Raw genomic sequence first — 16,055 nt, forward strand, 5'->3', positions numbered from 1 at the left:
CAAAAAAAAAAAAAAAAAAAATTGAGCATGACCCTCTCAGATGCCTCGTTAAGGTCTGATCAGGTATGCGGCATCTTCCTGAGCCCCCTGTTCATGACTCCTACCACCAGGGTTGGCATTCTCACTCAGATGTTCAATAAAAGAGGGGTGCCCAAGGTGAACTATATCATATATGCCTGTCCTCCATGATGACCGGTATTCTCAGATTCAGTCACATATCTTTTACTGTAGACCTAGGTTTTACAAAATATGTTCAATGGAAAAGTATTCTGCTGTGTTAGTTAATAGATGTTACACCAGAAAAGGATCCCTTGATAAGTGTATGGTAACATCCATGCTTCATCATCCCCCATATCATATTCTGCAGGTTCTACCTCTTAAGTATCTTTCGCATTTATCCATTTCTCTCCATGATTAGTGCTCTTACCTGAGTTCAGATCATCATCCTCTCATCTAGATCACTTGTCACAGATTCCTTTCTGCCTAGCCTACCCCCTCTAATCCATTGTCCACACTGCAGCCTGAGTCATCTTTCCAACGATCCAACTCCTTCCTACTGGTCATCTCCAATTGATCTCAAGATCAGGTATTCTCAGATGTTCTCAGATATCAGGTTGGAGGAGTCCTTCATACTCCCTGAGTTGTGATCTAGTGATTCTCAGAAGCCTCCAGTTGAATAGACCTCCATAAACTGGGGTGTGAGCATGTTTCTCATATCAATCATGGCAGTGTCAATGCCAAGATTTTCTCCCATTCCTCACAAACATACTCACTTCCTGGTCTGCCAGCTCTACCATAAGCTGCAAAACACTTCATGAGTCACTTTTGGAATTTACAAAGGATAACTTATGTGCCACCACAAATCCCAGAACCTGTGGGCCAATCCCTGAGACAACCTATCAGTTCCAGACTCTTTGGCTACTTTGCTAACTTTCTGTAAGTCTCAGTCCATTTCCTTTCCCCTTTCCATTCTTTTTTTTTTCCCCTAGGGATCCATTTTTTTTCCTGGGAATTCACTTTGCCTAAGCTTGGCCATAGAGTGGAATGCTAGGCTCTCAGCAACCCCTTTCTCAGCAGTTTTCTAAGTCAAGCTTACAGTCTTTTCCCCTTAAGCTCCCAAAAAACACGCTAAGAGGAAGTAAAGTATGGATAGCAAACATGGAAAAATAACATGCATTTCAGATCTTACAGAGTTATCCAAGTGTTGGCTCCTGATCAATAGTCTTTGATTCCCTTCTGAAACAAGTAAAAGCACAGTTGGGTTTCTGTTCTTTCCCTCTGATCTCTGATGGTACCCCTCATCAAATCTCCTCCTACCCACTAAGTGTCCTTATGCCTAAGTCCCAGTAAGGATGAAAATGTGTTGATCCCTTCCTTTCTCTGGATTGAACCTGAAGAGACATCCATAGCAGCGAATCAGGTACCACTTATATCCGTTGTACTACCTGACACCTGGGTCCCCATTCCCCCGTGTCCCCTTTCTGCCTGCTACCGCTTACCTACACATGTACACAGGATTGGAACAAAGAGTGAATCAAAGGGAGAGTAAGAGCTTTGAAGTAGGAGAGTCAGATAGTCTTTCATCAACTGGAGGAAAGAAATGCAGTGTATATTTATTCATGCATCAGACTGAACACGACTTTCTGCCAGCCACTTTGTGAGATATTAGGGACACAGCAGTGGACCAGGCAAATGTATTACCTTCCTTCATAAAGCTTACAACCCTCAGAAAGCAAGTTTCTAGGAAAAATGGAAGGTAAACATAGCAGAAAACATATATAAAGAGGGAAGCAGGAACCCTGTGAGAAGAGGTCTTCATGCCAGGCTAAGAAGCCTGAACTCCTTAGGTAAGTGATGGGGATTTTAAATAAACAACTTTAAAATAAAGGATTTTAAGCAGTAATGCAGTTGCATTTGCAATAAGAAAGGATGCTCCAGCAGTTGTGTTGAAGAATTTAGATGGGATAAAATTGAGACGGCCTGGCTAGAGGCTGACAGTAATCTAAGAAAAATTTTGTATGAACTTGAATAAGTGATGTGTAAGTAGAGAGAGAGGAGGACTTTCAGATTAGATAAATACTTTGAAACTAAAATTCCAGGACACACTGATTGCATGTGACAGAAGAGCAGAGCTGCCCTGGACTTCAAGGTGCTCCCAGAAAGGGAAATAGTTTTCCTAATGCATATACAATGGATATACAATAAAAAATCCTAATTCATATACAATGCCCAATAGATACAATATTTACAACAACCATAATAGCTTGCAGTTGTAGCAAATTTTAAATTATCCTTCACTCACAAGCTTCTATTACTTGTATTGTGTCAACAGACAGCAGGGTAATTTGTTGTCTTATATTTTTGAAGGTCCAGTATAGGAGTTGAAATGATGAAACATCTTAACCACACTGATGTCTCCTGATACAACAGTAAGTTTGCTTTGTCCTGTGGTAGGTGGTGCTTGGCATGGATCTTCTAAGAGACATTCTGACACAGAGGAAACTGTATCAGAATCAACCCTAGCAATCACGATTTTCCAGGAACACCATTCCTAGCAGGGGTCTGTGGTGTCAATCACCTTGGATTTTAAAGAGAGAAATCAATTCAAGGAAATTATTTCAAACTCTTTTTATAACAGATTTCATCTCAATTTATCCCAAAGGGGAAAGTATTCATATCCTACATCCATATTTAAACCCAGGAATGCATCTCCTAGAGTCAGTGATTCTGTCTGGGGGACATTCTGTACAAATCTCTGATGGATACCCACAGCTTCAGAGTAGGAACATTTTGGTTCAGTTAGCCGAATTCTCTGTGGGCATACCTTCCTAACCTTTAGTGGGTGCACTTAGCCGTTTTATATGGAGTTTTCCATTTCATTAAATGTGTTTTAGTGTTAAACACAAAGCCATGTTACTTATAAAAGAACAATGTTTATACTTAGCTTTAAAATAACTTTCTTTAAAGCCTAAGAGTTTACCAATAACAATCATTTTGAGATGTACCTCAACTGATTTATTGCCTAATATTTATTCATTTATTCAGCAAATGTTTATTGAGATTCTAACAGATATGAGGCATTATGGGCAAATGGAGAAAAATAAATGTTCGGCAAGGCTGCAATCTGACAGACATTTAACCTACCAATTCTATGAAGGAAGTAAAAAGGCAGAAGGGCTTATGATAAGGTGGTATTTGACCTAGCCCCAAAGGATATCTGTAGACAGGGAATGAGGTGAAAGAGAAAACTCATAAAGATCATGAGTAAGGTTGCCAGGTTTAGCAAATAATAATACAAAGTGTCAGTTCAATTTCAGTAATTCCTAATTTCTTATGCATATGACATGAGATAAAGGGAAAATACTGCACGAGAAATACTGACACTAAAAAATTATTGCTTCTTAAAAATAATTCAAATTCAATTTAGTATTCCGTATTCTTTCAATCTGATAACTCTACTCAGGAGCAAAATCATCATGAACTTTGTTCAACAGCCCAAAGGAGTGAGAGCATTTGGTGGAATGTAGTGAAGCATGAAGCTAAAAAAGGGAAGAAACTAAATCATGGAAGGCTCTCAAGTACAAAGCTGAGGATTTTAGTGTTTATTCAGTAAGTTTCTGAAAGCTACAAAAAAAACAATGAAGGAAGAGAGTGATGCAATCTGCTTTGTGCTTTAAAGAGCTAATTCACAATTTAACAAAATGTGCATGATCTACAGAAAGACAATTTAAATTGCTACTAAGTGATATAAAATAAAATTTGTATAAATAGATGAAAAATACTGTTTGTTTCTGGGTGGGATGACTTGATACTGAAAAAAATGTCAATCATCTCTGCATTATTTTCTTATTGTTGCTGTAACAAAGTATCTTGAGCAAGAAAAATGTATCATCTTGCAACAACAAAAATGTATCACCTTGCAGTTCTGTCATTCAGTAGTTCAACATCAGTCTCACTGGGCTAAAATTAAGGTGTAGCAGGGGCCACATTCCTTTCTGGAGGCTCTGCCCACATTCCTCGCAGCCCTCTTCCTCCTTTTTTCAAAGCTACAATGGTGGGTCAAGTCCTCACACCACATCTTTCTGACCCATTTTTCTGCTTCCCTCTTCCACTTTTGAAAACTAAAGCGATTCAGATTGGTCCCACCCAGATAATCCAGGATAATCTCCCAGCTCAAAACCCATACCCTTAATCATATCTGGAAAGTCCCACTTGCCATGGAAGGTAACATATTCACAGGTCTCAGGGATTATAAAGTAGATATTTTTGGAGGGCCATTAGTCTGCCTGCCACAATCCCTAAACTAATCAATAAATACAATGGAATCTTAAAACTATTACTAACATACTCTTAAAAATATTCAAGCCTATTCTAAAATTATCAAGTAAAATAAACATGTAAGACTGATCATAAGAGAATTTGCTATATATTTGAAATAGTCCTGCAGAGCGCTTAGTTTGACACTTGGCAAAAATGAATACCCTGACACATTAATATTATACAATATATGGTTTATGATAATAAACTCAAAGGCTATCTTTCTCACCAAAATATGCCAGTGCATTATTAGGATGGGTATAGCAATGTTAAGTTTCCAGGGTTATGATATTCAGCCATCCAGGATGTGATGCTGTCAAACGTCATAGAAGGTCAAACATGTCACATGGAAATTCCAATACAGGAATTTCATAGGATTATGAAAACTCTCTTTAGCAGGCCAAAATCACCAGGACTTAACAACTCCTCCAGGTCATCAAGGAATAGCTAATCCAGAATTTTTCCAGTTCTGCAATCAGCACCATTTTGCCATTTGTCCAAAGGTTACACGCACAGAACAACCGTGTTGATGACTATTATGTGGACATTGACAACCAGAGACCACAAGGCCTACATGGGGCTAAGCACGGAAAGTGAAGCAGGTGGTTTCCCAATATCCGTTCCCCTCTCCCTCTTTAGTAATTGAACACCATAATTTTAGCTGGGTCCATTGTCACAAACTAAAGGCCACAGCCTTCTTTCAGCTAGTTAAGGCCATGACTAGATTTTTGCCAGGATTGTGAGTGGAAGTGATAAAGGAAACTTCTAGGTCATGCCTTTAAAAGTAAAACAACTAGTCCTCCCCTTCCTACTGGCTGAACTGTAGATATAATATTAAGAGATGAAAGAGCCATGTTAGACCGTGGGATTGAAATCATAGGTTAAGAATAGCACCTTAATTGTGGTGATGGCATCATGGGTTTATGCATATGTTCAAACTCATCAAACGGTACACATTAAGTATATGCGTTTTTTTGTACACCAATTAAATCTCAGTAAAGTTGTAAAAGGAATAATAAAATTAAGAGTATCACACCAGCTCCCCTGAAAAAAGAACAGCAGAACAAGCAGACAGAAGGAACTGGAATCCCTGACACCATGCAACATCATATTAGCCCTGGCTTGCTCACTCTATGACTGTTATGTTAGGGATAAATATGTTTGTATTTTTAAGTCATTATTATTTTCTTCCTATCTAATACAGAATATGATATTAGTACAGAAGTGCTGATGTAAACAAACCAAAATATGATGCATTGGTCTAGTGGTAGGAGAGTGACACAGCAAGTGACGAGGAAGCATGACAGGTGAGGAATCTGATGATCTCTGTTACCCCATAGCAAAACTCCTGGTGCACTGCTACGTGAGATACATTGTAAGACAGACCATGTGCCAAGAGAGCTTGTAATTCTAATGGAAAAATCTCAGAATATTGGTTTGTGTTGCCTGCTGCATGTCACTTTTAGCAAAATCCTATTTAAAAATATGAATTCAAGTTAGATATTTTAAGCTTTTTTGAAGTTTTTAAAATGTGGATATGTTATTTTTAAGCTATTTTTAAAATGTTTAAAAATATTCCTATGAAAAAAAGTTCATAGAAAAAATAAATTATTGCTTCATTAATTGAACAGGGGTAAGTCATTTTATACAAGGACACCAACTGTCAGACCAGTGATATTCAGGTTAGAGACCAAGGCCTAAGTCAGCACAGCATCAGCAAAGATGGCAAAGAAATGATAGAACTTCAAGATTCAGTTAATACAATTAAGATAAATGGATGTTTAAAAGGAAAACTCATTTACCTCCTGGTAGACTACCCTGCCGTAGTGAATGCACTACCTACTCAAAGGTGTAAAAAGTATGTAACTATTTTGTATTCTTTTAGAAATTCAGGCTGGTTTAAAAATACTTTTAATAAGGTCTCTATTCTCTCATTTTGGCTGTTTTATTTTCAACTTCACTTATCTTTCTAGATTTGAGCCTTTTAATTTAGAATATATTGTATTCCCTCTTTCAGAAGAAATGTTGTTCCTGTTTATAAATTCCAATGAAAACTTTACATTTTGATTGACACTTCACACATATGAACAGGTACTCTACCCTGGAGAGTAGGGAAGATCAGCCAGAAGTAATCTTGATGGGTGAGCATTTGAAATGGTAGGATATTCTTTTTAAAAATATTAATCATGTCCTTCTAGTTAAAAGGTTTATTTATTTTTTTATCAGCACTAAAATTTTTTATCTTCATGGAACTAGAATTTTTAAGAAACAACTCCCTCTGGATACAGAAAGACAGACACATTCAGAGTCAGTGGGGAAAACATAACTACCCTTTTATCACTTTCCTATTCTGTGATAGATGAGGATTATATCCCAGGAAACTGACCAGATATCAGCCATCATCATCAAAGAAACACAGCAGTCACCACACTTGGCTAGCACCTCAGACCCTTCCGCGTCGACATTTTCATTCGCAGGGCCATCAGTGTCGGAAAGGCTATTGAATGACTATTCCTAAGAAGCCCGGACACTAAAATGATCCTTAAAACAGAAAACATCAGGGAGATACACATAGACACAGAGAGGTTTGGAGACATCCATGGTTAACATTCAATATCTTACCAGGAAGGACATTTTCAAAAATTTCAATGTAGGTGTCACTGATACCAAGGATAGCACCATTGCATATGGCACCAATAGTATCCACACACCTGACCATATGATTGGAAATCAGACTAACATGTACTTAAACTACATTTGTTAAAACAATATACAAAATCCCTAGGGACCAGTCAGCAAATAATCCTATTTGTATTGTCAGAGAAGTTTTACTTATTTTAGGAACAAAGAAAATCAAATTTAAAAGATTCCATTTGGGCAGGGAGGACACTTAAGAACAAAGACAACCAAAGCCAAAAAAATAGACATGAAGAATGATTATGCCATGCCCAGAGCTTGTCTACATGTGAATGTTTTTAATCTGTAAGTAAAATTTGGGTCATGATTTCTATTACTTGTGGAGGAAAGCATCCTATTTGATACTTTAGTAGGGTAAAAGAGAATAAAAGTGATCATCATGATGGTCTAAAACAGGGGTTATCTAACTTTTTCTGTAAAGGGCTAGATAGTAAATGTTTTAGGCTTTGCAGGCCATTACCTCCATCACAATTGCTAAACTCTGCCACTGTAGCATGAAAGCATGAATGTAGCCAGACAACATGTAAACGAATAAGTATGGCTGTGTTCCAATAAAACGTCATTTATGGATATTGAATTTTGAATTTCATATAGTTTTATTCTTCTTTTGATTTTTGCCCAACTTTTTAAAAATGCAAAAAACATTTTTAGATGATGGGTCCCCCCCAAAAAAGTGGTAAAACGTATTTGACCTCTAGGCCATAGTTTGCCAGCACCTAGTTTAAAATAAAAACCTTGATAGACTTGAACACAAATTCTTTGGAGGTTGAGGGGAAAACTAGTAACAAACTAGGAAGAGAAGAACGCTCCCATAACTTAAAATTTATCTACCAGAAAACTACAGTAAACATCACTTAGTGAATGAAACATAACAAACGTTTCTTACTAAGGTCAGGAAGAAAACATGAATGCCTGCCACTATTTCTATTCAACAGTGTCCTGGCTGTATGTGTCAGAAAGAACAGAAGTAACTGTTCTGGTTATCTGGTCACTCACTTTAAGAAACATTCTCTTTAAAAAAAACATTCTCATTTTAAAAACATTCTCTTTAAAAAAAAAAGAGCTAAATATAAAAATTTAGAAGGTGACCTAATACAAGCTCAACATACAAAAATTAATAATTTCCCTCATAGTAGCAATAGATGATTAGAAAATATAATTAAAATCCCATGGTATCTTATGTTGTATTATATTTAATTTTAGAAATTTGGGACTTTTGACCTATTGTAAATGCATGTTTTAAAACCATCACTATTGTAAAACAACAATATATTTAGGAGTGTACACAAAACTTAAAAGTACAACTCAGTGAACTATCAAAAACACTGAGTAACCCAAAAGTTAGGAATAAATACAAAAATGTGTAAGATACACACACACACACACACACACACACACACACACACACACACACCACTCTCCAGACACAAATTGAAAGACTAAACAGACCTATAAATGCAACACAATTCCAATCAAAATCTGAACAGGGTGTGTGTGTGTGTGTGTGTGTGTGTGTGTGTGTGTGTGTGTGTGTGTGTGTATCTGTGTGCACATGCATAATTTGACAATATGATTCTAAAATTTCTAAGAAAGTTCAAAGGGCCAAAAATATCAAGATACTTCTAAAAAAAGAAGGTTACAGAACTTACTTTTCCAGATATCAATACTTATTTTAAAGCTATTTATAGAATTATGACAGTGTGGTACTGGTGCAAAGAGAAACATGACAAATGAAACAGAATACAGAGAACAGAACTCTTGGCTCCTGACAAATAGACCATTGCAGAGCAGTGAGGGAAGCAGTGAGTGACCCTTTTCAATAAATAGTTCTGGGAAAACAGGGTACCCATATGGGAAAAATAAAATTGGACCCCTACAGTCCTTGGGAGATCATAGACATAAATGCGAAAAGCAAAGCAATAAAGCTTCTCAAAGAATACATCTCACACTCTCTGTAGTAAAGAGCCATGTTTTTGGACTTCCCTGGTGGTGCAGTGGTTAAGAATCCGCCTGCCAATGCAGGGGACACAGGTTCAATCCCTGGTCCAGGAATATTCTACATGCCGCGGAGCAACTAAGCCCGTGCACCACAACTACTGAGCCTGTGCTCTAGAGCCCATATGCCACAACTACTGGAGCCCGCGTGCCTAGAGCCAGTGCTCTGCACAAAAAGTCACCGGAATGAGAAGCCTGTGCACCACAACGAAGATTAGCCCCAGCTTGCCGCAACTAGAGAAAGTCCATGCACACAGCAACTAAGACCCAATGCAGCCATAAATTAATTAATTAATTAATTAATTTTTAAAAAGAGCCATGTTTTTAAAAATATCCAAAATCTCAGATGCCTGACTCACCACATGAATTCAAGCACACCAGAACTATCAGCAAGATGAGTTCTCTTGCACGCCATGTAATGTCACATCACCATAAAAGTTTGTGAATGCATACTCTCAACCTCTGTACTTATCTCATCATGGACCAGTAAAAAAACAGTTCAGAATTAGCACAGGTCCTCAGAGCATAGTTTGATCAGCACAGTAATAGATAGTTCCTGGACTGTTGAAGATAATATAAGAAAATAACTTTATGACTTCCAAGTAGAATGTTTTCTTAGACTGAATTCCAAAGACACTAATCAGAAGAGGAAATACTGAAATACTGGTAAGTTTCAGTACATTAAAATCAGGAACAGCTATCAAAAGATATCATTAAGAGAGCAAAAATATAAACCAAAAACTGTGAAAAGACATTTGTAATACATAGAATAAAGTACTTTCTCTTTTCTCTGTGTCCAGATAACTTAAAACCCCAGACTGATAAGTCAGACTATGTAAAAATAAAAACATTTTACATGTCCCCCCAAAAACCATAAGCAGAGTCAAAAGATAAATTACAGGGCTTCCCTGGTGGTGCAGTGGTTGAGAGTCCGCCTGCCGATGCAGGGCACACGGGTTCGTGCCCCGGTCCGGGAGGATCCCACATGCCGCGGAGCGGCTGGGCCCGTGAGCCATGGCCGCTGAGCCTGCGCATCCGGAGCCTGTGCTCCACAACGGGAGAGGCACGCATACCGCAAAGAAAAAAAAAAAAAAGATAAATTGCAAATAGAGAAAAAACACTTGCAACTTACATCATTGACAATAAACTATTATGCCTATTATATAAAAAGCTCTTAAAATTGAAAAGAAAAAGGCCCAGATAGAAAAATTAGAAAAAGATAAGAGTAGGCAATTTAGTTGAAGAAATAAAAATGGCCCTTAAACACAGAACAAGAAATATATATCTAAACTACACTGAGATACCATTTCTCTTCTATCAAGATGACAAAAATTCCAAAGTTTGAAAACATATGATATTGATGAGACTGTGGAGAAACAGTCATTCTCAGACTTCACTGATGGGAATTCAAAACGGTACAGCCCCGGTGGAGAGAAATTTGGCAATATTTGGAAAAAGTACATATGTATTTACCTTTTGACCCAGCATTCTCAAAGACACTAACAAAACTATGAAACAACTATACACAGATTATTCATTGGAGCACTGTTTGTGATATCAAAAAATTGGAAAACAAAATGTGCATCTATAGGGGACCAAACAGATTATGATACATCTTCTCAAGATAACACAATGCCACCATAAAAAGGAATAGGGAGAGCTCTACAAACTAATATTGTTAGTCTCAGGATATACTGTAAATGAGAAAAGTTGCAGTACATAGTGTGCAACCTCTTAGGTAATTAAAAGGGAAGGATAGACACAGCTGTATTTGCTTATAACTGCAATAACAACAACAGAACCACTGGATGAAAAATAATAAGTTAATCCATAAAGGCATGCAGAATTCAGAGTAGAAGGGACATGTATAGAAGCAAGACTCTCTTATACTTTGTTACATAGTTTTGGTTTTGGAACCATATATATGATTTATGTATTAAAAACATTAAACCAAAAAGAAAAAAATTCCTAAAAATGAAGAAATAAGTAAATAAATAAACCTAGCTGTAAGTCAAGTTGGTGACACAAAACTATGTTTTTCTGTGTTTCAGACTTAAGAACACAGCATTTTGACTGTACTTCCATGGTTGAATGTAGAGGAATAACTGAGGACATGGAAAGGAGACGTGACCCATAAGCCAGAGCCCCTCCGCAAACCCAGGGCTGGCGAATAAGCCAGGACTGCAGGCAGTCCTGGATACTTTGGGCGCTGATCCATGAAATGACCTCAGTATAATCAGAATGATGGGAACACAAGGAAATGTCCTTGTACTGCTTTTGAGCTCAAGGATGAAGCACGGCATGTCTTCAAGAAAGCCCATTGTTGCTTGTCTAATCAATAAAAGCATATGTTGCTGCTTTGGCATTTCTGAAATGTTAAAAAAAACAAGTCCTAAGATGTAAACGTAGATAATGCTTAAATAAAAGCTACCACAGTAGGACAGACGGCGCTGTATTGCCTGAGCGAGCAGCAGCCCTCTACTGCTGTGCTTCTGCACAATTCATCTCGTGTGATGAGCTTGCTTTCGACCCTGTCATAAGAAACTACAACAGTTGAATATATTCTAAGGATACATAGAGCTAGAAAAAATCCCAAGTTTCACACAACAGTCTTTTTATTAGAACTAATACTGATATTATTATTTTGTGACTGTTTTTTACATTTTATTGGATAAGGCAAATTTTTATGTTAGTGATATCAGGAAATGGAGTTTTTAGTGAAAAAGAAAAATGCAAGTAAAAAAATTAAAGACGTTAAAACAAACTTTTCAAAAATTGAATTGGAAACATCTGTATAAATTCATGATTCTTTTTATTTTCAAATATACATATTTCCTAGCTCTATCCAGTGAAAAGGCCCAGAAGCAAAAATAACCCATTAGCAATAATCACTCCTAGCACCTAGACTGTGGTCTCTAAGAAGCCTTCCTCACTAAAAGGAACCAGGGATCCTTGGTGAAAAGAGTTGAGTATTCTCCAAAAATTTACATGCAGCCACTTGCAATGCAATCACCTTGTCTTTGATTTCCCTCCTTTTGTTTATGCTAATGACACATACTGAGAACCTAAAAGATCCCCATCAAGAAGATATTGAGGGACTTCCCTGGTGGCACAGTGGTTAAGAATCCGCCTGCCAACGCAGGGGACATGGGTTTGAGCCCTGGTCCGGGAAGATCCCACATGCCACGGAGCAACTAAGCCCGTGTGCCACAACAGCCTGCATGCTAGAGCCCATGAGCCACAACTACTGAGCCCGTGCACCACAACTACTGAAGCCCTCACGCCTAAAGCCTGTGCTCCGCAACAAGAGAAGCCACCGCAATGAAAAGCCCACACACCACAATGAAGAGTAGCCCTGCCTCTTGCACAGCAACGAAGACCCAATGCAGCCAAAAATAAATTAATTAATTAAAATTTTTTGTAAAAAAGAAGAAGATATTGAAAACTGTAGGAAGAACGAGGTTCTGCTCTGAGAATCATTCATTAAATGAACACTTGTTTACTCAACAACTATTATATGGCGGTCTCGGGGTGTGGACATAATGTTAAACAAGAGAGAATACCAGTCAGTATCAAACTATTGCAATACTGTGTGATACCTGCTACGAAAGGATGCTAGGGGAAACAGAGTCACGCCCCAGCATCGAGTCCAGAGAATGCTTCCGGAGGAAGTAATATCTGAAATAATACCAGAAAAATGAGTAGAATTCAGGGACACAAAAGAAGGGTTACAAAGGGAGCAACCTAGAGGGAAAGCGTTCTGGAAGGAACAGCATGTACCTTAGTACTCTCCCTTGTCTGCTTTGTTTTCAAATAAGATGATTCATAAAACACTGCTAGCACCTATATTAGGGCTAAATGTATGGATCATCTTTACAACTGAAGGATTTCACAAAGATTTTTTTTTTAAAGGTTCAGTTTCTCCATTTTCTCAATAAAACCTCTCTCAGGATTCAGCCTATCCCAGGTCAGACCAAGAACATGGCATTAAATTGCCTGCTGATATATTGAGGGTGGGAAAGTTTTTTTAATTGGGAAAGATTTAACATTCCCTCAGTTGTTAATGCCTAATTTTGTAACTTGAGAGACTAAAGTAAATGAGATGGATAGAGTTAAACTTACTTTGCCTTAACCTGTGTCCCCAACTAAATTTTATATTACTCTTGAGTAGAGATCTTGCTTTGAATGCCCCTTACGATGCCTAGTAAAGACAGATTCTAAACTGTCTGTTGAACAAATGGATAAATTGTCCAGTACATTTTAAAGAAATATCACAGTCTCTGAAATGCCTAAGAGTTTTAAAAAATTTTCAGTCTCCTCCCCTTGTGACCCAGCTCAGTCTTAGGGGACGAGGGTAACTATGGAATGGAAGAGTCTCCTTCTAAACTATACATGCAAAACAGGCTCCAGAGCTCCCTGAGCTGCCCTATAGGACAGGCTCTGGCTGATGTGACCAAATCTAGGAGTACCATGCTGCTCAGCCTCTGCACCATCCCCTACGGTCGCAGTCACATAAACGAACAACACCTGCCCCACCACCATCACCACCACCACCACTACACACATACACACACACACACACACACACACACACACACTTGGAGGTGGGGCTGCAGAATGGTCAGATCACGATCTTGAGGGTCAGATTGCCTGGACTTGTATCTTGACTCTGGCAGTTATTCCTCTTATGGCCATAGGCAAATTATTTAATATCTTCCTGCTTCATTTCCTAATCTATGAAATAACTATAAGATAGAGTTGATTGTTTCCTCATATTCACAAAATAATTATATAGCTGGTAAAGTCTTCATCGCCTCCCAAAAAATTCTTACATTGCCCAGAAAGAATTTAGATCCCACATCCAAATCAATTCAAACCTCAAGCCTTCTGGTGACTTTTTTCTTTCTACATACCAGGGACCTTCACATCTAATATATCTTGACAACACACTTTACAGGCCACACCTGGAACCTTGTTATCACCCAACTGATATCTCACACTTTTTAACCACAGACACTTAACCTTCTACATTTCTTATACAGGCATATCTTGTTTTATTGAACTTTGCTTTATTGCACTTTTCAGAGATTGCATTTTTTTAAGTTTTTTTTTTTTTAATGTGGACCAATTTTAAAGTCTTTATTGAATTTGTTACAATATCATTTCTGTTTTATGTTTTGGTTTTTTGGCCCCGAGCCATGTGGGATCTTAATTCGCTGACCAGGGATTGAACCCGCACCCCCTGCATTTGAAGGCGAAGTCTCAACCACTGGGCCACCAGGGAAGTCCAGATATTGCATTTTTTACAAACTGAAGGTTTGTGGCAACTCTGAGTTGAGCAAGTCTATTGGTGCCATTTTTCCCGCAGCATTTGCTCACTTTGTATCTCTGCGTCACATCTTGGTCATTCTTGCAATATTTAAAACTTTTTCATTATTATTTTATTGGTTATGGCAATATATGACCAGTGATCTTTATGATACTCTTATAATTGTTTGGGGGCACCACAAACTGTACCCATATAAGACAATGAACTTAATTGATAAGTGTTGTGTGTTCCAGCTGGTCCACCCACCAGCTATTTCCCTCTCTTCCTCTCCTCAGGCCTCTCTATTCTGAGACACAACAGTATTGAAATTAGGCCAATTAATAACACCCCCTGATCAGTCAGCAGCCATCAACGTCAGCGCAAGACCCCCTACCAGCCAAAAGATGACAACTCACTAAAGGCAAGATGATGGTTAGCATTTTTAGCAATAAAGTATTTTTTAATTAAGGTATGGACATTGTTTTTTTAGACATAATGCTATGGCACACTTAAGAGATGACAGTATAGTGTAAACATAACTTTCATATGGAGTGGGAAAAAAAATTCACGTGATTCACTTTAAGGCAGATATTCGCTTTGTTGCAATCTGGAATTAAATCTGTAATATCTCCAAGGTATGCCTGTACTCTCACTCTCATTACACCTTGAATTCACTCACTAATCCAGAAAACAAAAATGTTTTGAAGCCTTTTATGTCCCAGGCACTGTTTCCTTGATTCTTTCATTTTCTTTCAACTCATAAGACTCTGCCTGGCCCCAATTTTCCTTTTCTTCCCAACATAGGTTCTGTAGCTAATTACTTGAACTGTTTTCTCCCCTAAACCCTCAAATTCATTGAACACATGTTTTTCTGTTTGAAGTCTCAGTTTCCTAGAAGGAAAGCATATTTAAATTCTTAATTTGTCCCTTGTACAGTTGCGTTTTTCTGAAGGTTAAAGAAATAATAAGCAAAATTGCTTCTCTAGATATCATACACTGCTGGAGATTACAAGTTAATTTGTATCCTCACCTTATACCACGTATCAAATGAATCTCAGGTTATTTATAGATTCAAACTTTAAAAAAAAAAATCTAATTATTACAACAAACACAGGGGATATAGTCCTTATGAACTCTTCTTTTTAAAATGTAGAAGACCAGCCTCAGTTAAACAAGGGATAAATGATGAAAAACTCTTACAAATAGAATGACAACAATTACTGAATCCACTAAACTGTAGTACTAGCCAAAACCAAAACAAAACTAGGGAGATTATGGTGGAAAACCATAAATGTTGTGTGTTCTGACACACAAATATTATAAACTCTGATAACACAGAAATGTTATAAAAAACAAAAGATGGTGGAGGGCAGGTGGAGAGATTTCTTTATCATTTTCAGCCTGGTATTTAAAGATACTTTTTAAAGCTAATAACTACACACACATATATATACATAAATATTAAAAATATGTGTTTTAATAAACAAGTTATACATAATACAATTATATATTTATTACATATAGTACTTATATATACTATATTATACTATAGTATAATATGCTATACATTATAGATAATATATATTATATATAGTATATAGTCCTATATATATCATAGTATATATAGAATATTCTGTATATAGTTATACATATAATACATATAACTTTATTAAAACACACACTTTTAAGGAAATAGGGTGAACACAAAGATAAATAATTTAAAGAACAAAAATACAGT

General features: G+C 37.3%; 1 protein-coding gene across 1 annotated transcript in view; it reads left to right on the forward strand.

Annotated features, from left to right (window-relative positions):
- LOC103070271 (NXPE family member 1-like) overlaps positions 1 to 7,081 on the forward strand; it is an 8,636-nt gene extending 1,555 nt beyond the window's left edge. The window contains 6 exon segments of the mRNA XM_082930937.1: positions 2,366 to 2,413; positions 5,970 to 6,130; positions 6,132 to 6,175; positions 6,544 to 6,661; positions 6,663 to 6,921; positions 6,923 to 7,081. Of these exon segments, the coding sequence (XP_082787063.1) occupies positions 2,366 to 2,413; positions 5,970 to 6,130; positions 6,132 to 6,175; positions 6,544 to 6,661; positions 6,663 to 6,921; positions 6,923 to 7,081 (789 nt within the window).
- The last annotated feature ends 8,974 nt before the right edge of the window (positions 7,082 to 16,055 follow it).

Source organism: Lipotes vexillifer, unplaced genomic scaffold (genome assembly GCF_000442215.2).
Source record: "Lipotes vexillifer unplaced genomic scaffold, Lipotes_vexillifer_v1.1 scaffold743, whole genome shotgun sequence".
Classification (NCBI taxonomy): domain Eukaryota; kingdom Metazoa; phylum Chordata; class Mammalia; order Artiodactyla; family Lipotidae; genus Lipotes; species Lipotes vexillifer.